The 22,316-nt window shown below is 38.1% G+C and overlaps 3 protein-coding genes and 1 long non-coding RNA gene across 4 annotated transcripts in view; all 4 read right to left on the bottom strand.

Annotated features, from left to right (window-relative positions):
* Nucleotides 1-5,812: 5,812 nt before the first annotated feature.
* LOC311082005 lies at nt 5,813-7,846 on the bottom strand. Its single transcript, XR_014606081.1, has 4 exons — nt 7,755-7,846; nt 7,185-7,241; nt 7,030-7,074; nt 5,813-6,694 (listed from the first exon to the last, which is right to left on the bottom strand). It is a non-coding gene; the product is annotated as an uncharacterized lncRNA (long non-coding RNA).
* Nucleotides 7,847-7,877: 31 nt separating this feature from the next.
* Nucleotides 7,878-10,678, bottom strand: LOC311082266 (scavenger receptor cysteine-rich type 1 protein M130-like; the record flags this gene model as incomplete). The annotated part of the gene is made up of 8 exons (XM_084112996.1): nt 7,878-8,152; nt 8,262-8,492; nt 8,653-8,724; nt 8,875-9,177; nt 9,345-9,662; nt 9,700-10,062; nt 10,273-10,587; nt 10,672-10,678. 8 exons carry the CDS (start codon nt 10,676-10,678, stop codon nt 7,878-7,880), a joined length of 1,884 nt encoding a protein of 627 aa, XP_083969122.1.
* Nucleotides 10,605-12,179, bottom strand: LOC311080727 (scavenger receptor cysteine-rich domain-containing group B protein-like). Its single transcript, XM_084110841.1, has 3 exons — nt 11,885-12,179; nt 11,142-11,450; nt 10,605-11,017 (listed from the first exon to the last, which is right to left on the bottom strand). Exons 1-3 carry the CDS (start codon nt 11,997-11,999, stop codon nt 10,701-10,703), a joined length of 741 nt encoding a protein of 246 aa, XP_083966967.1. The 5' UTR covers nt 12,000-12,179; the 3' UTR covers nt 10,605-10,700.
* Nucleotides 12,180-21,688: 9,509 nt separating this feature from the next.
* LOC311082265 (scavenger receptor cysteine-rich domain-containing protein DMBT1-like) overlaps nt 21,689-22,316 on the bottom strand; it is a gene marked incomplete at both ends in the record, with an annotated part of 49,499 nt that continues 48,871 nt past the window's right edge. Inside the window, 2 exons of the mRNA XM_084112995.1 lie at nt 21,689-21,702; nt 22,085-22,285. Of these exons, the coding sequence (XP_083969121.1) occupies nt 21,689-21,702; nt 22,085-22,285 (215 nt within the window). The remainder of the gene's footprint in view (nt 21,703-22,084; nt 22,286-22,316) is intronic.

The following is a 22,316-nucleotide window of genomic DNA, read 5'->3' as shown; positions in this document are numbered from 1 at the left end:
ATAAATTTTTGTATCGATATACAGTATTGTGATATATTGTTACACCCCTACTAAATGGGATGGATGGATGGATACAGAACGACAGACAGACAGATTCTAATGAAAAAAAAAAAATGTAATAAATATTACAATCTTTTTTTTTTTTCACATGTCAATTGCCCAGTGGCGCTCAGTAGCTAAGCTCTGACCATAGGCAATGGTATTTCTATGAATGAATGTTCGGACGCCCACTCCACACATCATGAGTCATTGACTGGGACTTGATGTTCTCAGAGTCAGTGTGGGAGCAGCTAACTGTGCACAGTTAGATCACTGTTTGCGAGACATAACCCAAGTTAGCTCTCACAGACATGCACACCAAAACACACACACCCCCCATTAGACAGATGTACCAGAATTTGAAAAAGCTAACATCGATGCTTGAAATTAAAGTAGCATTTATTCTTGATCAGTGTTGGGAACGTTACTTTAAAAAAGTAATTAGTTATAGTTACTCACTACTTGTTCCAAAAAGTAACTGAGTTAGTAACTGAATTACTCTATAATAAAAGTAACTCGTTACCAGGGAAAGTAACTATTTGCGTTACTGTAAAAAAAAAAAAAAGGTTGTTATATGTCAAAGAATTTGGATTTTTTTGAGCAGTTTTCACAAGTCAGTTGAAATGAGTAGAACAGACAGGTATTTGTACATAACTTTAGATATTTATTGCACGTTGACAGACAGCAAGAGGTTTATCCTGCACTTCAAGCATTATCTTTGTAAGAAAAGTAAACAGTTACACCATATAAAGTGCATTTAACTCTGCAAATTAAATCAACATCTCTCAACTTTTTTTTTTTAAAAGTTTTATTAATAAAGTAAAGGCATTGAACCAGTTTATTTGTAGTGCACTGACTGTGCACATTATATAAGATTAATATATTTGTTTTCCTTAAAATTTTAATTAGCAGTAACTTAAACACTTTGCAGTTTGAATGTCCTGTATAAACAAAATTACGGATTATGTTTTTGTTTCCACTGTTCGATCGCGTCCGCGCCTCACACACACACACACGCACACAAATGTAAACACTTTGCGACTTTTCGATCGCGCCCGCGCCTCTCTCTCTCTCTCTCTCACACTCACACACACACACACACACACACACACACACAAATGTAAACACTTTGCAACTTTTCGATCGCGCCCGCGACACTCTCTCTCTCTCTCTCTCTCTCTCGGTTCAATACGAATACATGTACCGTTCCACCCCTAGTTCTTGCCTTTGACCTCAATGAATTTGAAGTAGTGCTTATATCTTCACCTTGAAAATGTCAACTTTTCATCGGATTGCTCCTGACCATAGACTGCTCCTGAGTCCTGACTCTGTTTAGCTGGTGTATGTGTGTGTGTGTGTGGCGCGTGTGCTGGCATGTGTGTAAAAACACTGGCTCTGATTGGCTACCATGAAACACATGACCCTGCCTTAGCCAATCATAATCGCTTACCTCGTTATTAACCCACCTCCTCACTCGCTGTGCGAGCCAGGGGTGCGTTCGGATTACACAGTTTATTCAATCAATGCATAGTAACGCGCCGCATTTAACGTCCAGTAATGTTAACGGCGTTGTAACGACGGGAAAAGTAATTAGTTAGATTACCCCGTTACTGAAAAAATAACGTCGTTACCTAACGCCGTTCTTTTAAACGGCGTTATTCCAAACACTGTTCTTGATTAATCTTAACATTTGGCTGTTTAAAAGTCTGAAATTATTCATTACATATGTAACTATCATATATATATATATATATATATATATATATTCCATAGCCTCCTTTCTCATCCATCGGTGCATGTGACCCATTGCAACAACACTACAGGCCATCACTTTACCTACTCTGCAAACTCCTAATTTTGTCTCTAATCTCATCTAAATAAAAAAGCTGGTGATTCTGGGGCCTTGAAGTATTTAGCAAATATCTTTAGCATAATATGCCCTAAAGTGAGACTGCTAACCATCTGGCACATAATCATCAGGCTTTTAACAGCATGCAAAACATCTGTGGTCAGAGTTTGATGTCCATTACGGGAAGGCAAAGCTCTACTATTGGCTTGAGTGGTGACAGGCTGGGAATCTGAGAATAAGGACCATCAAGGGGGAGGTAGATTGATGCCCTCATGGTCAGGCTAAAGCTGTTTGATACTGTCGGCTAGACACAGGTCCCATCTCAATTTGGTGAGCAGCGGAGATAAGCCTGCCAGTGGCGTGTGCTGAGCCGGTCCATCCGTAGGTGCCAAATAGAACGATAAGAAGGCCAGTGTGAGCTGGAGGGTTACAGGCATATCTTGCCTGCACTGTAAATTTTAGTATATGGTAGCAATGCGCAAAACAACCTTCCAATATAAGACGGCACAACGAACTCCATTTCCAACTCATACAAACATAGACGCACAATTAAGTCTCTCTGCAAATCACTTTGATCTTTGAAATGTCATAAAATGAACAGCTGTTTATAAATCCTCCATTCATCCATCTATTATTTCATTACAGGCTGGGAAGTTTAATGGAATGTTTAAGCCGCGGGGTGTAAAGATAGTTTTGGAGTTGCTTATTGTGGATTTGGCCTCCTGCGGTCTCTATGGAAACCCCCGTCTGCTTCTGCATTCTCTGTAAGAATTTAATAGGTATACCTGCGTTCCCAGGGTGACCAGACGGCAGACGAAGATGGTGTCAGTCACAGCTGTTCTTTGAGAACACATCCTTTATTGCCGGAGCGCACTCATGATTTAATTGCTTGTGAGTAACACTTCACATTACAATATCATCCAGCTGAATTGCAGTGAATAGACCATCACTGATGTTGTAATAATTTGAGCACAATATCTGTATTGCTCTGGTCTATTGACCACAGCAGAGCAACAATGCCATAGTTGTGAACTTCTTTAGCTGTTTTATAGGACAGCAATTGGAGGAATGTGTAGAATTCAATATTCATTTTTGAATAAAATTAAGTTTTACTTGTACAGCATGATAAAGGATGGATAGAGAGAAAGGAGGATTTAGACATCGCAATCACACATTAGTATTTTGATATGCTCAGTCAGTCACATGTTTCCACCTTGTGATCAAAACATGAATTGCAGCTGAAATTGTGCTGCTGTAACTTCATCTATTCATCTGTAGTCACTTTCAAGCATACAGTACAGGTCAAAGGTTTGGAGAAAAAATGTAATATTGTTAAATATTTTTTGAAATTTAAAATAATGGTTTTCTATTTTAATATACTTTAAAATATCATTTATTTCTGTGATGCAAAGCTGAATTTTCAGCATCATTACTCCAGTCTTCAGTGTCACATGATCCTTTAGAAATAATTCTAGTGTGTTGATTTGATACTCAGTTATTATCAAATTATCAATATTATTTTCTGGAACTTGTTATACTTTTTTCAGGATTCACTGATGAATAAAAAGAACAGCATTTATTCAAAATAGAGATCTTTTCTAACAATATAAATCTTTACCATCACTTTTTATTAATTTAACACATCCTTGCTTAAAAAAATTATTAATTTCTTTCAAAAAAGAAAGTGTATAGCCTATTATTACAAACATTTTTATTTTTTTTATTTTAAATAAATGCTGTTCTTTTTTTCTTTTTTTCTTTCTTTTTTTTGTTGCTTTTTATTCATCAAAGAATCCTGAAAAAAAAAAAGTATCACAGGTTATTTAAAAAAAAAAATTAAGCAGCACAACTTTTTCCAACATTAATAATAAATCAGCATATTAGAATGATTTCTGAAGGATCACGTAACACTGAAGACTGGAGAAATGGCTGATGAAAATTCAGCTTTGCATCACAGAAATAAATTATATTTTAAAGCATATTCAAATAAAAAAAGTTACATTATTTTAAATTGTAATAATATTTCATAACATTACTGTTTTTTCTGTATTTTTTGATCAAATAAATGCAGGCTTGATGAGCATGAGACACATATTTAAAAAATAAATAAAATTGTTTCTAAAACCAAATGTTTGACTGGTACTGTAAAATACTTGTAAATTTCATGTTCATTAAACAAATTAAGGTAAGATAAGGTGGAGGAGTAAATGTAGTATTAATTATTAACAGAACACAAGTAGGCCTACAATAATACAACATTCATTGTGTGATAATGACACAAGACAGGCAACTAAATGTTGCAGTTCAACAGCTTAAAACTGAAATCAGACTAAAAGCAGCATCAATTGAACGGCTTTAACAAACATATGGCAGTTATGACAAAATAAATAAGATCTCAAACCTGTAAGATCCAACTGTATTCATATCTGGAGCACTTTTCTTCAGAGACAATACTTGCGCTGAAACAGGGCAACAAAGGCAGTTATAACCATTTTATTCACAACTATAGTCTCAAAACACTAACATTTAACGTTAGCATGATAAACAAACGTTTTTTAACTTTCTTTCAAACATTTTTTAACTTAGAATTGATTACTAATTAAACTGTCAGAACAGTAATTACTTGAGTTAATATCAGTGTGGTCACGGTCATATAATGCGGTCATTTTGCCTCGTCAACATTTAAATGTTTTGTGTTTAGACAGGATATAACTTACATTTGCTTGTATTGAGCATACACGATGTTATAAATCGTTCGAATATTTGTATCTTCCTAAACAGCTAAGAGTTACTACTTTCTGTCGTCCTCGTCTGCAAACTTAACTCGACCAATCAAATACGCCACATGCGTTTCAGCAATTAAAGGGACCGCAGTCATTTCGATCAAAACTAAAATTAACTATATATTTTTTTAGTTCAAATGAATTCTATTAAAAGTTTGCTGCGTCTGTATTGCGAATATGCTATTGCTAATTCAGACTCAATGTCAGGGTGCAAATGCTGGATGCCCCTTACCCTATTGATCATAATTTGTGAAACTTGCGGGGAAATATGTTATAAAATGATAATGGAAACTCAATCATGGACACACACAAAAATGTTTTAATCAATTATCATTACATTTTAAATATTACAATTGAAGGGATACATATACATCATGCACTGCAATATCGTTGTATTGCCAGAAGATGGCAGTAAAGAAAAGAATATACTCGTTATTTTAGTCTTTAGTTTTTTAAGGGGAACTTCTTTGGGAAATTATGCCTAGACCTCAACACACATTATATATACTGTAATATCCCACTTTACTATTTACTGCACTGCAATTACAAATGACAGAACATGATCAAGTATTAATTTCACAGTTGATACTTGATAATGAGGAAAAGATCTTACATTTCATTTTTGTTGTTGTTGTTGGCTAGACAAAGTCTAAATTATGCAATCATATAGCATCATATAGCGCTATGGTTTTAAGCAATAGGCCATCGTATGACTAACTTTATTGATATAATTTAATTAGTTTTTAGTCGGGGCACTATGCACTACCACATATTGTAATAAAATAAAATAATACATTTTAATGATGGCAGTTGGAATGTAGGCTATTGGATGTGACGTAGCTATGTATACTACACAAAGTTTAACATATTCTCTGCTGGTAGGGTCTTTATTTTTGGTTCGTTGGTCACTTATTTCCACGACAACTGCATTAATTAGCCACACTACATTGTGACAATAGACAGTCCTTTCCTCCAGGACCACGGACAGCGCCCGCTACAATTCAGCTCCAATGTAAAGCGCATTCCGGGAGGAAACACTCGCCATTGGAAGGTACTCAAAATACGACAGAATTAATAAAATGATATTTCATAAACTTTCGAGACAGGAAATCGAGACAGGGATTTTTTTTTTTTTTTTTTTGCATTTCTCCTGGTTATATAAAAAGATTTAGGCAATATTTAAAACATGTTGATTATACACTCCTGGGGGGAAAAAATGGCTAAACACTAAGCTATTAATTGTCTTAACCACAAATCATTGGTCAGGAAATTAGCACAAAATTAAGCAAATGCATTACTGAAAGAGCCATTGCTGTCTCAGAAAAAAAAACATGAACGACAGAATTAAGTTTTTTGGCAGAATATGGGAAGTTGTGTGAAGTGGTGATGCTCCAGAGGCGTTGTCTTCTGAAATCTGGTGAGAAATATAATAATAAATGCATCTCTACCACAGTGAAGCACGGAGGAAGAGACTGTGTCATTGTGTGGGGAGCCTTTTTTTCTGCTGGTATTGGTGAGCTGCTTTACTTTGAAAAGTAATTAATGAAGTACAGGAGAATATTGCAGAATATTGAACCCATATTGAATATTGAACCCTATAGTGATCTGGTCTCAGATTAAACTCTTGATGACATTTTCAACTACTCATGAACTGTTCAAAGCCATTAACATTGAATGGAACAACACAGACTCTTCCTGTAATAAACGGTCTGCAAGTTGGGGAAGGCTATTTCGATGCTAAGTTACTTTTATCTACATTATCTGTGCAAGTCTTGCTAATTTCCTGACCAGTGATTTGTGATTAAAATGGTTAAGACCATTAAAAGACCACTTAATATTTTGCCATTTTTGGCTTGTACCTTTTTTTCTTTCTTTCCAGAAGAGTGTATATTACCTGATATAAAAAAGCACCAGGAAGCAAATAATATGAATACAATTATTATAAGAAAAAAACAGTAGAAGCAGTAATTGTAGGCAGTTCACACACAGTCTTTCTGTTCATTTGGCTCCTCTTCAACATTCTCTGTTAAAAAAGAAATAAAATGAATCTCTGTAAATTTTGCAATATCATCAGAATTTACAGTCTAGACATGCACCAGCTGGTGACTACTTGAGCTGACAGCCAATTAAAATAAGTAAGATGGTGAACAAATTATTTATTTTAGATGAAGTTGGTTGCTGGAGGTGAACATTATAAGATGCATCTGATTGAAACCCCCCTCAGACTCTTCCCTTACAACTCCAACATTTCGTTCACAAGAAATGACATCTTCATAATTCTTCAGCGTTTACTCTAAAGATGTACAGCAGATGTAAATATTTGTCATATCAAAACAAAAACTAGACTGTAAAAATCACCTTCTCTCATGGTTGTGGCATCATCATAGGTCTCATTCGTGCTATCTGTGTCAAAATAAAGAGATAACATCACTGTCTCCAAACAAGCACTAAGTGATATCTGCTCTCCTACTTCATATTTATTTTGAAGTAATAATTTATGGAAAAATTCTCACAATTGAGTATATCAGTGATTGCATTATAGTCCTCTGGAGCCTCTTTATCCATTTCGTCTGCATCAATTAAAAATAAAGCATACCAATAAATCATACACTTAGAAAAGTCAGTTAAAACCAGGCACAATATACTGTGTTAAAATCAGTAAATAAAAAATACTGAATTTTTTTTTTTATATATATATATATATATATATTTCTTACAGCGTAGATCCAGTATAACAACCAAAAAGTTGTTAAATGCTAAACTGCATTCAGAAACTGAGTTTAGAAACGCTGACATGGATGTCTCTCCTCACACCAACACCTGTGCGCGCTCTCACTGACTGCAGCACAAACACAGCGCTGTGGTTTTCACTGCTGAATTCAGTGGTTAACGGCAGGAAGCCTAACAGGATTAACATTTCTTAACTTTAACTGTCAAAAAGACCTGTAGAATCATTAAACGTCAGGATGGTAAAATAAAATAAAATTAACAAATACTTTCATCGCTTTGACTATTCACATCTACAGTATAAATAGTTTTGTCATTATTATTAATAATAATGGTGATCATTTTAGCAGCCTCACCCTTCTGAGTGATGAGACTGTGTCTGGGTCTGTAATGGACCTCCTCATAAACGGCCTCAGTCGTCGTTGTGTGTCTCCTCTTAGAGAGAGCTGTGAGTGTAGACAGACAAACCTGCTGTCAGTTCACAACACATGACTGATCACACACTGAATAACACACAATATGACAGTCTCTGGATCTCTCCTACCTCTCCTCATCACTCTGTTCTGCTGAATCAGTATAAGCAGTGGCACTAAGAGCAGTAAGAGCAAAACTCCCAGTACAACCACAAGCACAGAGACAGACACTGGAGGAGTTTGTGGAGGAGTGACTGATGTTGAGCGCACTGTCTGAGAAACTGGAGGAGAAGCTGTTGTTGTCAATGTTGTTGTGGCAGGAGTAGTGGACACTGACAGATCTGGCAAAACAGACAAAAAATCATGCAAGTTCACAAAGTATTTGCAAAGTATTAGCATTAAACTTATGTAAAATAATTTGAATAATATTGTTCAGTGTTTTGCTCTGACCTGCACAGGTGAGTCCAGCGTGCTCTTTGTGGGAGCAGTCAGTGTGGTTCTTCAGGGAGAGAGGACAGTCCCACAGGTGAATCTCATTCCCTCTGCACTCGACTCTGTTCAGCCACACAACACCTTCACCAGCACCAAAGACTGAATTCCCATCAGCCCTCAGTGCTGCTCCACAACCCAGCTGCCTACAGACCACCTGAGCATCGCTGATGTCCCACAGATCAGCACAGACTGAACCCCACACAGCGTTATGATACACCTCCAGCCTCCCAGAGCACCGGCCCAAACCTCCACTCAGTCTGAGAGGAACATGATCTAAAATGTACGTATCAAACCAGATAGATAATTAGCATATATTATTGCTCTCATTAATAGAACATAACCTACTCACTTGAACACTGTCTCTGGTGAGGAGATGCTGAACATGTCAGACGACTCTGAGGAGACTCATCACTCTGTTTCTCTGAGATTACAAAGTGAAACTCAACAATCCTCCAATTTAGATGAAAACTAAAATAACTTTAACAACGTATGATTATAGTTTACTGTAAAATAAACACTCTAAAATACAAACAAAAATTCATCATGATTAAATCATTAAATTAAGACTTACCAAAGCAAGTGATATTGGCCACCTCATTATCATAACAGTTGTTCTGGCCCCAGGGTAAAGATGGACACTGCCACAATGTTTTGTCATGTTTCCGACATTTAAGATGATCCAACCAATTAGGAGCAGATCTCAGACCCACTGAATAACTGGGTTCACTGCCAGATCTTCCACAGTTCAGCTCTTGACAGATCAGACTCGCTGTGTCTCTGTCCATCTGGTTTACACACACATTACCCCAGGATCCATTGTAGAAAACCTCCACATTCCCTTCACAGCCCTCAGTTAACCTGATCTCTTTAAACTCTAGATAAAAGATGTTAAATTCTATTCAGTTATTTTTATTTTTGTAAATTAACTAAAAAACTATTTGATTCCAAATACTACATTAAAATTATTTTCTTGCTGTATACTGAAATTAGCAGCTGCTGGTAAATTTCTTGCAGTGATTCCTAAAATGTTTGAGACTTTACCTGAGCACACGACTCCTACATCCTCCTTGTGTTGACAGTCATGTTTCCCCCAGCCTGGAGAAGAGCAGTTCCACAGGGACGTCTCATTCCCCTCACACTCCACCTCATCCAGCCATATGGGTCCAGAACCAGGACCAAACCAGGCTGGTACCTGCTGGTTACTGAGGGCCACTCCACACTGCAGCTGTCTGCACACCACATGGGCATCTTTAATATCCCAGGAGTCATCACACACTGTCCCCCATGAGCCGCTGTGAAAAACCTCCAGCCTCCCTGCACAGTCTCCCCCAGAACCCACCAGCCTGATGGACCCGCGACCTGATATTCAGAGAGAGAAAAACACATTATTGATCACTAACAACTGAAGAATCTGCCCAGATGTTGTTGTTCTCACCAAGGCAGGTGATTGACAGCTGTTGTGTGGAGCTGCAGTTGAGAGTTTGTGGAGAGCTGCAGTTCCCCAGATGAGCTTCACTCCCAGAGCACTGGAAGCCCGTCACACACTCATGACTGTGTTCAGGACTGGATGAAGAGGAGCCGGAGAAGTTCAGCACAGAGCCACAGCCCAGCTGTCTGCAGACCACAGAGGATTCAGTGAGACTCCAGGAGTCCAGCAGAACTCTCCTCCAGACCTGATGGATGGAAACTTCCAGCTCCCCCTCACACTGTCTCTCTCCAGACAACCGCACCAGACCGTCATGAACAGCCAGAGAGGAACCTGAAATATGTGGCATTTTATTAACATATTGCAAGTTTGATAATATGCTTTACAATAATAATAAATTTTACATAATAATAAATTCAGAAATTAAGGGTCTGAAATGAACATGTGAAATACAGTACATGGAAAGAAATTAAATATTTTATTTATACTATAAAGTCTTTCAACTGCATGAAATCAATAATTCTTCCAGTTATATGGACTCACCAGAGCAGACGACTCCAACATCTCGTCCATGAGAACATTCAGCTCGACTCCATGAAGTGACGGAACATTCTGAGAGTTTTGTTTCATTCCCGTCACAATCAAACACATCAGCCCAGATTTCACCACTTCCCTCTCCAAACCAGTCTGATCCCACAACAGACACAGCAATCCCACAATTCAGCTGTCTACAGAGGACACTGGCAGCTCTCATATCCCAGCATGCATCACACACTGTGCCCCATTCATTGAGGAACCGAAGCTCCACTCTTCCAGAACAAGAGTCTGAGCTGTTTACCAGTCTGAGATCAGTGTAACCTGCACAAAATGTATTGAAACAAAACAAAAGTTTAAGGATACTTACTGCTCTTTAGAAAAGAGATTTAATCTCTTTATGTTTGCAATACATGTAAAGAGAGGTCAAATATAACTTAACCAGAGCATATTACTCCTACAGCATTGTCATGGGAACAGTGTGTATTTGAAGAGTTGGATGTAGGACAGAACACAAAGTGTGATTCATTTCCTCTGCACTGAATCTCTTGTGTCCACATCTGAGCGTCTCCTTTTCCAAAAGCATCTTCTCCCAGCACCTGTACAGGAGCCCCACAGTCCAGCTCTCTACACACAACCTCTGCATCCTGCTGGTCAAAGGCAGCGTCACACACTGGAACCCACGTCTTTACTTTAAGTATCTCTAATCTCCCAGCGCACAGATGAGATCCATTAATGAGTCTGGGGAGGCGACCTGTGTGTTTAAATTATATAAATAAACAACATTATAACTTTTTCAAAATTAAGATAAGGAAATTAATTCTGTTCAGTTTCTTTTGGTAACAAAACATTTACAGTAGGAAGATTGGACGTCTTACCTGAGCAAATGACTCCAGCATCTTCATCATGACCACAGTTATTTACACCCCATCGTTTTGATTTACAGTTCTTCAATGTTGACTCTGATCCAGTACACTTCACTTGATCCATCCATACTGGACCTGATCCTTGTCCAAAGTGAGCATCACCGACTGCACGCAATGCTTTATCACAGTTAATCTCTCTACACACCACTTCAGCATCAGTCATATCCCAGCCATCATCACACACTGTTCCCCACTGACCTCTATGAAGAACCTCCACTCTACCAGCACAGGGACGGTTACCACCAACCAGCCTCACGTTGCCTGTACACAAGAGTCGTTTATCTATGAAAGTCCATTCATTTTTTTTAAATTATGCTGCTTTTTTGCAGTTCACTTAAATAGTCCTGTGGTGTGAAAATCGTTTGGCATTTTACTCAATATGAAGTCATAGAAACTGCATGTATAATATTAAAACTCATCAAACCTGATGCAGGCCATTTAATGCAATTACAAAAAAAGAAAAAATAATCAGTGAAAATCTAATTTATTGCTTCCATGAGCAAATTCTTTAAAATAAAATAAATCAATATCAGTAAGCGAATATAAACAATATTCTATATAAATGAAACTAAGAGAAATTAAACATTACAAAACTTATTGATAGTACACAGGAAGATCCTTGTGTTAAATATAAAACTGCTTTCATTTAATATGTTGAAAGGAACTGTTTGGCCCTTTAATTCAAGGTAAAATACCTGCACTGGTGAGTGTGATGACTGTGGACATCAGAAAGATTGTCAGACAGCTCTTCATCTTCCTCTTCCTCTGCTCTGCACTTAAGAACAAACTTTTTATCTGCTCTCTTAGCATTTCTGGAGAAAAAGAGACTCTAGTCTGCTCTCGTGAGAAAGATAAAGGTAGAGAGAGGGGAGCATAGGGAGGGGAGGGGCTTCTGACGACCACCAATCACACTCAGAGTTAAACTTCAAGAGAACAGAGACAATGACAAATCAGCCAATAAATCTCCATATATATATCAAGAGAACGCCACTGTTGATGAACGGGACTCCTCCTCCACCTTACAGACACTTTACTGAAGAGACACACACATGATGATAAAGTGCTGACAAAGTCACCCAGCTGTCATGAGAGTGAACGTGGGAAACACTTCAGTGTACATACAGCGCCAGAGTCTGACACCTGCAGAGAAGAGATACAGGCACTGATAACTAACTGCTGACCACAAACACTGAGAAGACAGAGAGACATACAGTATCAAAGCACTATTCCAGAATAACAGTATACAATAATTAAATTTTATTGAACTTTTGCATTTTGTGTGCAAAAAACATTGAAATAAAATGTGTTACAACATTCCCCAATTTCACAATAACAATAATAATAATGTTGGGACTGTCCTCTATCAGAATGTCAAACCAATACAACTTTCCCGCGATCGGTTCTATGAGCTGCCATAGACTCCCAGTCGGAAGAAGGAAGAATAATAATAATAATAATAATAATAATAATAATAAGAAGAAGAAGAACGGCAACGAAAACAATATGTGCCTCCGCACCTTCGGTGCTTGGCCCCTAATAATGGCATAATATCCATGCACATAGTCAGCCTGATTTTAATTGCTAAACAGAAAACATTAAAATAAATTAAAAACAATAAAATTGGACAGAAATATACAACAAATGTATGCATGCTGGGTATGACTGATTGTCAAAAAACCCTCTGCAGGACATAAAGTGAACAACATGCTCTTCTGCTCAGTTCAAAGAGTCATTACATTATTTTGAGGGAAAGATCCTTGATCACAGTTGCTGTTTGTAAACTTATTTCCCAAAGTACATTCCAACGTTCTTTAGCAAAATACTGTATACTGTACATGTTCACCACCAGTATTTAAACATTCAATAGGAATATTATATTTGTATAAGTTGCTGTGACATGTTAAAGACTGGAGCAGTGGAAGTTAAATGGTGAAGCATCTGAAATCATAACAATTATATATAAATGGATTGAATGTTGGGATTTTTTTTTTTTTTTTTTTCACTCAAATTGTCATGTCTATATCATATAAATGTTTTAAAGGAGAAGTTCACTTTCAAAAAAACTTTTGCTGATAATTTACTCACCCCCATGTCATCCAAGATGTCCATGTCTTTCTTTCTTCAGTCGCAAAGAAATTAAGGTTTTTGATGAAAACATTCCAGGATTTCCCCCCATGTAATGGATTCTATTGGGACCCAAACGGTAGAAGGTCCAAATGACAGTTTAAGTGCAGCTTCAAAGGGCTTTAAACGATACCAGACGATGAATAAGGGTCTTATCTAGCGAAACGATCGGTCATTTCCAAAATAAATAAAAAAGTTTAAGTTTTATAAGCACAAACGCTCGCCTTGCTCTGTTCTGTGATGCGCGTTCGTGACGTCACGTAATACGCAATTACGTTGAAAAGGTCACGCTTGACGTGTTTACAAATGTGCGGAAGGAGGACCATATACACATTTTCAAATGTATTTGTGTCAGTTTATCGTTTAAAATGCCCATTTCGTGTGCGTATCCTCGGTGTTTTAATATTAAAAAGCCAAAAAGAACATTTTCTTCAGGACAGAAATTTTTCAAGCGTGACCTTTTCAACGTAATTGCGTATTGCGTGACGTCACGAACGCGCATCACAGAACAGAGCAAGGCGAACATTTGTGCTTATAAAACTTAAACTTTTTTATTTATTTTGGAAATGACCGATCGTTTCGCTAGATAAGACCCTTATTCATCGTCTGGTATCGTTTAAAGCCCTTTGAAGCTGCACTTAAACTGTCATTTGGACCTTCTACCGTTTGGGTCCCAATAGAATCCATTACATGGGGGGAAATCCTGGAATGTTTTCATCAAAAACCTTAATTTCTTTGCGACTGAAGAAAGAAAGACATGGACATCTTGGATGACATGGGGGTGAGTAAATTATCAGCAAAAGTTTTTTTGAAAGTGAACTTCTCCTTTAAGTGCAATGGGATCACAAAAACGTGTTTTGTAAAAAAAACTTCTGTAAAGAGAAGTTTAAACTAAGCATTTTATCCTGACAAACACTGATTACATGTAATTGATTTAGTAAATTCCAATACAAAATATAAGATGTGGTTACATATGGTGGATAGCAGTTAAAACATTTCTGTCAGGACCACTACCGTCAAATATGATTGACAATTAGCATACAGTTTGGATTGGCGGTATGGTTCCGTTCTGGGGGAGAACTCCCTGCGCATCCATGCAGCCTAGCATGGATAAGAGCAGGGAAAGCAGCAATAATCCCCCTTGGGGTAAACCGAACAGAACCAACATTAAAATCTTGGATTAAATATATTTGCAAATTTTTAAGTAAAACATAATTCGATAATTATTCTGATTCAAGGGGAATCAGAATGTCAAATCCTGACTGGGCGAGAGGAGGAGCTGGGGATGGAGGAGGGTAATTAGCTCCTGAGAAACGCGATAGCTGCTGATAATACTGAAGGAGCTTATGGTGATAGGCATCGTATTCCTATAGGTAGATGTGGATCAGCTGAGGGTCAGCTGATGCGAGCTTGACTAACGTGACCTGCCAGAACTAACGCTACCCTTGATATATGCAGCGCCAGGTGCAACGCAAGTGTGTTTTGCTAGCTTCAGCCTGACGCAGTTATCATTTTCATGTCCTGCACCACGTTGTTTAAATAGCAAATGCATTTGTGCCCATTTGTGCGCTAAAACGAGGTGTGTTCAGGCGCATTGCTATTTTGAGGCAACTGAAATAGACTGCGCCATTGACCGACAAAAACCTAGTCTAAAGTCAATGGCGCAATATATTTTTTGTTATTTAAAGAGCACGTTAGTAATGTGCGCCTATAGGCGGGTCCACAACGCACTTCCACTCTGCTTATTACACAGAAAGGGATGCGCAGCAGCACACAAACATGGCAAATATTACAAATAAAAGGATAATAATGTAAAAGATTAATATTGTGTACATAAAGATAAGGAATCCGGCTTGTCCCGTAGATGGTCTGCTTGTGCGTATAACCTCGCTAAATTCTGTCATGTAAATAGAAATCCGCCATGGCGCGAGCGCAATTGGCTTTTAAAGGGAATGGGAGATGAGACTCTGGTTGGTTTATTTCACGTTACGCCCAAAACACACCCATTACTCATTAAAAGAATAGTGACAACCGTTTTAGACCGCACGCACCGACCATTTTTCCATCCTTAAACTAGCAAAAGTGGATTCAGACACGCCTTAAAGGGACACTCCACTTTAAAATGAAAATTCTGTCATCATATACTCACCCTCATGTTGTTTCAAACCTGTATGAATTTCTTTCTTCTGCTGAACAGAAAGGACGATATTTAGAAGAATGTCAGTTATCAGGCAGTTTTTGGTACCATTGACTTCCATAGTAGGAAAAAAAATATACTATGGAAGTCAATGGGACCAGAAACTGTCTGGTTACTGACATTCTTCTAAATATCCTCCTTTCTGTTCAGCAGAAGAAAGAAGTTCATACAGGTTTGAAACAAAATGATGGTGAGTAAATGATGACAGAATTTTCATTTTAAAGTGGAGTATCCCTTTAAGTGAACTTGCGCCTTGTGCTTTAGACCATGCGCTAAGATCGTTAAAATAGGGCCCTTAAACTTTGCAGAAAACTTAAAAGCTTTGAAAGGATTTGAGGCAGTGGGTGTGGTTTCAGTTATAAAGTCCTTCCCTGTTTTCCTGGCTCCTCCCCCACATCGTCATAGTCTGTTATTATAAAACAAAAGCAAAATAATTGATCAATATATGCTTTAAAAAGTATTATAAATGAACACATCAATATTGCCAATCAAGTTAAATGAGCTATCATAATCACAGATATCGATATTATAAAGTGATTATAAAAATTAAATGTAAATTCAGTGTAAGGTAAAAAGGTGTCAGTAACGTACCAAACATGTCACTCATATATTCCCTGAAATTCTTCATATCATCATACTCCTCCTGAACACCCTCTGATATAAATGTGTCCATTATTAATTACATTTGTAATTTAATAATAAACATAAGATTATTTGCCACAATAATTTGAAGACAAACAAACAAACCAAAATATTTTAATTTGAGAGAGTAATTTGAATTCCACACCTGCTTTATCATTGGAGAATTGTCTTACAATGATGACATCATCATAGTTTTCTGGCAAGTCAAAATGGACAAATAGACCAAATTAAATTAAATGCATCCATTAAATGTGCAAGATTTTGGATTTTGAAACAGTGCATATGTATAATTAAAATGCAAATAAATCTATATTGTTAAAACCTGTAGAAATGATAATAAGAAATAAACCTGTATCACGAGATCTCAGTCCAACAGTGATTATATCATCATAATTCTCAGGTGTGATTTGCTGCTCTTCTAAATGAGTTAACAGCAAGGAGGAAATAAACAAAAACTGCTTTAACTATTCAGAGGTCCAATAGTTCATTTAATTTAGTGAAATAAGTCACTGACCTTTATTTGACCCTTCAGTGGTGGTGATGTCATTATAGTAGTCAGGTGCGGCTCCTCCTGCAGAATTTGCTTTAAAAAAAAAAAAAAAAAAAAAAAAAAAAAACCTTTAAGAAATCCTTATCTGAATTATTACGTGCTGAATGGTTTACATAATTTCAACCCAGTTAAGATAACCTGCTAAGTGAGTGTTTTTGTTTGAGTCCTCTAACCTGAAAGAAGCTCATCAGCATCTTCATACCCAGAATGGTGTTCTTCAGAGAGGACACTTCCTATTATGGAGAAGTAGATTCATCAGACACACGTTCACAACCGTAAATCAGCCAATATCTCCACTTCCATCGAATCACAACTCTAATACTGTATCAGTCTTAAATTTTGACAGCAAACTTTTATTTCATTTTTGTCAGTCTAAAAAGGTCATTTGTTTTAGTCATATTTCAGTCACCTGATTTTTTTTAAAGTTTTAGTCGACTAACTTACAGTAGATTTAATCAACTAAAATCTAATGGGTTTGGCAAAATTGTAATGCATCAATTAAGCATCTCTTAAATTTCCACAGTCATCAAAATACTCCTGGAGAAAACATTAATCTGTTAAAATAAATGATATTAAGGTTTGAACGTGCAATGCAGACACAGATTTAACTGCTGTGACATATAACATGTCTTTATTTGTCTTAGAATTAAATAAAACCACTTCTCATAAAGAAACAAGAACATGGTCTTCTTTTTAATTAATGATGCATTCTTTATAACAACTTGCATACAACATACATTCTTTCAAGCAGACATATTTATTTGTATAAATTAAATATAGATTAATCCTTATTAATGCTAAAGTTATTCAGTCAAGAGCATTGAGTGATTTTCTTTTGTTGTTTGATTAACATTAATGACGGACAGCAGCAGCAGGTTATTAGGCTGCTGTCACTTTAAGGCTGAATGCATGAATCCAATACACTGAAACACAGCCGGTATTCTCCAAACTTTTTACTTAAGACATACCCGACAGTGTGTATGTGAATACTCAAGACGGACATTTTAACATAATTTTGTGTGTATTTGTCCGCTCAAGCGCAAAAAGGCGCGAAAGAAAGCACAATTCTCAATACTCGTGCGCTGTGTCTGAGAGACACTTTCGGTGTACGCATAGAAAACCGGACTGAACTGATCTCACTTTCGCATTGTCACCACTGATCTATTCACTGCTTGCTGTGAGTTTAGAATGTATTTTTTAGATTTATCCATATGTCTGGCCTGCTCTTTCTCTAAAAAGTTTAAATTTTTGAACGTTTTATGAGATGTTTAAGTGTATGCCATTGCCAACTTATGTCCCGCTGGATCAGCACATTACAATTCAAATGTGCGCATCTACCACACGACATAAGTTATGACTGGATCTCTTTCCATGTTGTCCCTCTGTAACATTTTTGTCTAATATTTATTAATTGACGAAAATGTCAATAGGTTTTTTGTCATAGTTTTTGTGATTCAGAACTGAATTTTATTTAATAGCTAGGATGCAATTCATGAAAATTGGGCACTTCTGGAAAAGTTTTTGATTTTTGGCAGGGTGTTAGGTATGGGCCTAAGGTTTTCAAAAATCCATGGATACAAGTTGGGGTGGCCCCCCTAGTGGCAGTTATCCATAAAATCCAAATTGGCCCCCGCCGAAAAGAGAAAAGGTTATATCTCAGCTTCCTTTAGTCTTAAATTGTTGTATACTGTAATTTTTTCTGCTTTGTTTGATACAAGGAATCCAATTCTGATATATTCTTCTTATTTTAAGTCCATTTCCATGTTAAATCTATTATCATAGTCATATTTAGCTCAAATAAACTGTCAATATCTCTGAAAAAGTCACATTGAAATATTACTCAGGGCCCTAGACCCATATTTTTACCTCCAAGGTATGCTTTTCTTTGTTGATTGGACAGGTCACTATCACTATAGTGTCAAAAATCACATGTTGTGACCAAAAGGACCTAGCCTGGATGATAAAACTTTATAAATGAAAATAACTGGCTTCCGGTAGCGGTCGACGCGCGTTCACAGAGATGGATGCGTCGTGACGTAGAACGAACGTGACAGCGCAGCCAGAGAGCAGAGCAAAACAAAACTCGACGTTCGTTCTACGTCACGGCGCTTCCTACGCTACGTCCTACGTCATACGCCAGCATCCATCTCTGTGAACGCGCGTCGACCTCTACCGGAAGCCAGTTATTTTCGTTTATAAAGTTTTAAATATGTATATTTTTACGACAAAACCGCACGGATTACCCTCAGAAGGCCTTGGTTTATCCCCCTGGAGCCGGATGGATTACTTTTGTGAAGGATGCATGCTCATTTTGGGACTTGGAGGAGCTGGACCCCATTGCTTCACATTATAACCACTGAAAGATCTAAGACATTTTCTAAAATAACTGAAAATGTGTTCGTCTGAAAAAAGATTGACATATGGATCTCGAACGGCTTGAGGGTGAGTAAATCATGGGTTAAATATCATTTTTGGCCGAACTATCCCTTTAAATTAACACAACTTCAGAACTAGGCTATGCCACAGTGAAAAGTTATATTAGGATTTTCACCATGTTAAGGATCAATATAACATTTTAGTCAAATAACACACACACACAAAAAAAAACAATACATACTTAAACATGTATTTATTCAAAAAAATTATAATTCACTCTTCATCATTATTAGTACAGCCTCCCTCACACTTGCACAATGTGGTACAGCGAAGTCCAGCTCGTTGGCACTTACCGTTGCCCTTACAGGCAACCACACAGCCACAGTTGAGGAGGAGTGAGCATCCCTTGCTGACATCTTCCAGATCTGTCCAATATGGCACCCAGACTTTGGTTCTGTCATTCCATTCCCAACCCCACTCACTGGGGTCTGGAATCTCTGGAGTTTTGGAGAGGGACTGCTTCCAGACAAAAGCTGCAGTGTGCAGGGCACGCTTCCCATGCTGGAGTAAGGCATGCTGGGTCAGGGGGGATTGAATCCAGGGACTTGAGGCCATGAGTGAAAAGAAGCTTCCGGGCTTCATTGACTGACTTGACACCGCAGTTCTTACTATACATGAGTACAGTCCAGCGTTCGAGAACTCGCATGTGCACTGATTCCAGTGTGAGGCTGATTGGGTCTTGGGTGATCACAATGAGGGTGTCGGTGACTTCTGGGTAAGCTGCCCACGCATTCCATGCAGTTTTTTTTTCCAATTCCATACACTGCTGATACAACGTCACATCCTGTGAACGCGTGGAAGAGGGGCAGTGCTGGGCAGTGCTTGGCTTCCCAACATTTCTGAGATGTGGTGGATTGGAATATCTTTATATGCCTTCCCTGATCCAAATCTAATCCACAGCTCTGAGAGACCTAACTCCTGGAACAGATTGATGGCCAGTACAACCACATCACTATCTACTGTCCATAGGTAAGCCTTGGTGTGACCCTGTTCGGCAGCATGACGTAAATGTAGCATCATTTGTGTGTCTGCTTCCTCTTGCTGACATGGTGACAATGCTTATAGATCAGTAGGTTTGTTGCTCAGGACCAAGTTAGCCTTTGTTGTGAGGAGGAGGTACTTTGAGCCAGTTGTGGTCTTCAGAAGTTTGTCACTGATGTACTGATATTCCTGATGTACTGATTTCTATCAGGACCGTTTGGAGTTGGTCTAGCCATGATATATGCAGCGCCACCCTCATTGTGATCACCCAAGACCCAATCCCAAGACCCAATCAGCCTCACACTGGAATCAGTGCACATGCGAGTTCTCGAACGCTGGACTGTACTCATGTATAGTAAGAACTGCGGTGTCAAGTCAGTCAATGAAGCCCGGAAGCTTCTTTTCACTCATGGCCTCAAGTCCCTGGATTCAATCCCCCCGACCCAGCATGCCTTACTCCAGCATGGGAAGCGTGCCCTGCACACTGCAGCTTTTGTCTGGAAGCAGTCCCTCTCCAAAACTCCAGAGATTCCAGACCCCAGTGAGTGGGGTTGGGAATGGAATGACAGAACCAAAGTCTGGGTGCCATATTGGACAGATCTGGAAGATGTCAGCAAGGGATGCTCACTCCTCCTCAACTGTGGCTGTGTGGTTGCCTGTAAGGGCAACGGTAAGTGCCAACGAGCTGGACTTCGCTGTACCACATTGTGCAAGTGTGAGGGAGGCTGTACTAATAATGATGAAGAGTGATTTTTTTTTATTTTATTTTTTTATAAATACATGATGTTTAAGTATGTATTTTTTTTTTTTTGTGTGTTATTTGACTAAAATGTAATATTGATCCTTAACATGGTGAAAAGCCTAATATAACTTTTCACTGTGGCATAGTTCTGAAGTTAATTTAAAGCCTCAACAATGGTCCTTTTGGTCACAACATGTGATTTTTGACACTATAGTGATAGTGACCTGTCCAATCAACAAAGAAAAGCATACCTTGGAGGTAAAAATATGGGTCTAGGGCCCTGAGTAATCAATTCAATGTAATTCAATGTGACTTTTTCAGAGATATTGACAGTTTATTTGAGCTAAATATGACTATGATTAGGGCTGTCACGATGTTAGATTTTTCACACCACGGTTATTGTGGCCAAAAGATTTCACGATATCGATATATCGCAATATCTATAGAATCTATGGGGCGGGGGGGGCGGGGGGGGGCGGGGGGCGGGGGGGGGGGTAAAAATTCTTGTATAATTGACAAAAATAACCAAGGACATAAGTCTCTCAAGATAATCAAGTCTCCGTCTAAACTGGCATCAAATCATGAATTTTAGTTTTGGTGGTTTAATCTTGCGAGGACTCATTTCACATAGTGTATGTGTTGCTTCGAGTTCTGGAGCAAGAAAAACCTGAGTATGTTTGTTTTATTTGCTCACCAAAGCAGTTTTTTTGTCACATTCGGTACATGGGCTGTGTTAATTTTGCTGCTCAGTGAAATAGTTTAAAGAAAAAGCGTAGATTTGTTGTGTTATCTCCTCCCCGCTAATGTCTCTGACCGTGTTGTCGACTCTACTCTGAGCATGCTGAGGAGATAATGGTAGCACAGCGTGGAAGAGTTTAATGCACAACTTCACAAGCCCGCATCTTCTAGCCGCGCACACTCAAAGCAAAGCATCAATAACAAAACTATAACAGCATAGTGAAAACTTTTTAAAATGGGTAAATAAATGTAAAATTTAAATGTTCAATTATATATATTTTCCAGCATTACTTGGGCCCTCCCCCAGCCTGGGCCCAGGTAAGCCCATGCATTAATGTGGCCCTGCCAATAAATAAAGTGATCACACTTTATTGAGCTCCACAAATCAGACACACACATTTACTCACCCCTCTGAGTGAAAAAAATCTGTCCATTAGTGGGTCTGTGATGAAGCTCCTCATAAACAGCCTCAGTCGTCGTCCTACCTCTCCTCATCACTCTGTTCTGCTGAATCAGTATAAGCAGTGGCACTAAGAGCAGTAAGAGTAAAACTCCTAGTATAACCACAAGCACAGAGAGAGACACTGGAGGAGTTTGTGGAGGAGTGACTGATGTTGAGCGCACTGTCTGAGAAACTGGAGGAGAAGCTGATTCTGTTGTGGCAGGAGTAGTGGACACTGACAAATCTGGCAAAACAGACACAAACACATTCAAAAT

The sequence above is a fragment of the Abramis brama genome, assembly GCF_963993115.1.
Source record: "Abramis brama genome assembly, chromosome: 4".
Classification (NCBI taxonomy): domain Eukaryota; kingdom Metazoa; phylum Chordata; class Actinopteri; order Cypriniformes; family Leuciscidae; genus Abramis; species Abramis brama.
This window is presented reverse-complemented; position numbering and strand designations above follow the sequence as displayed.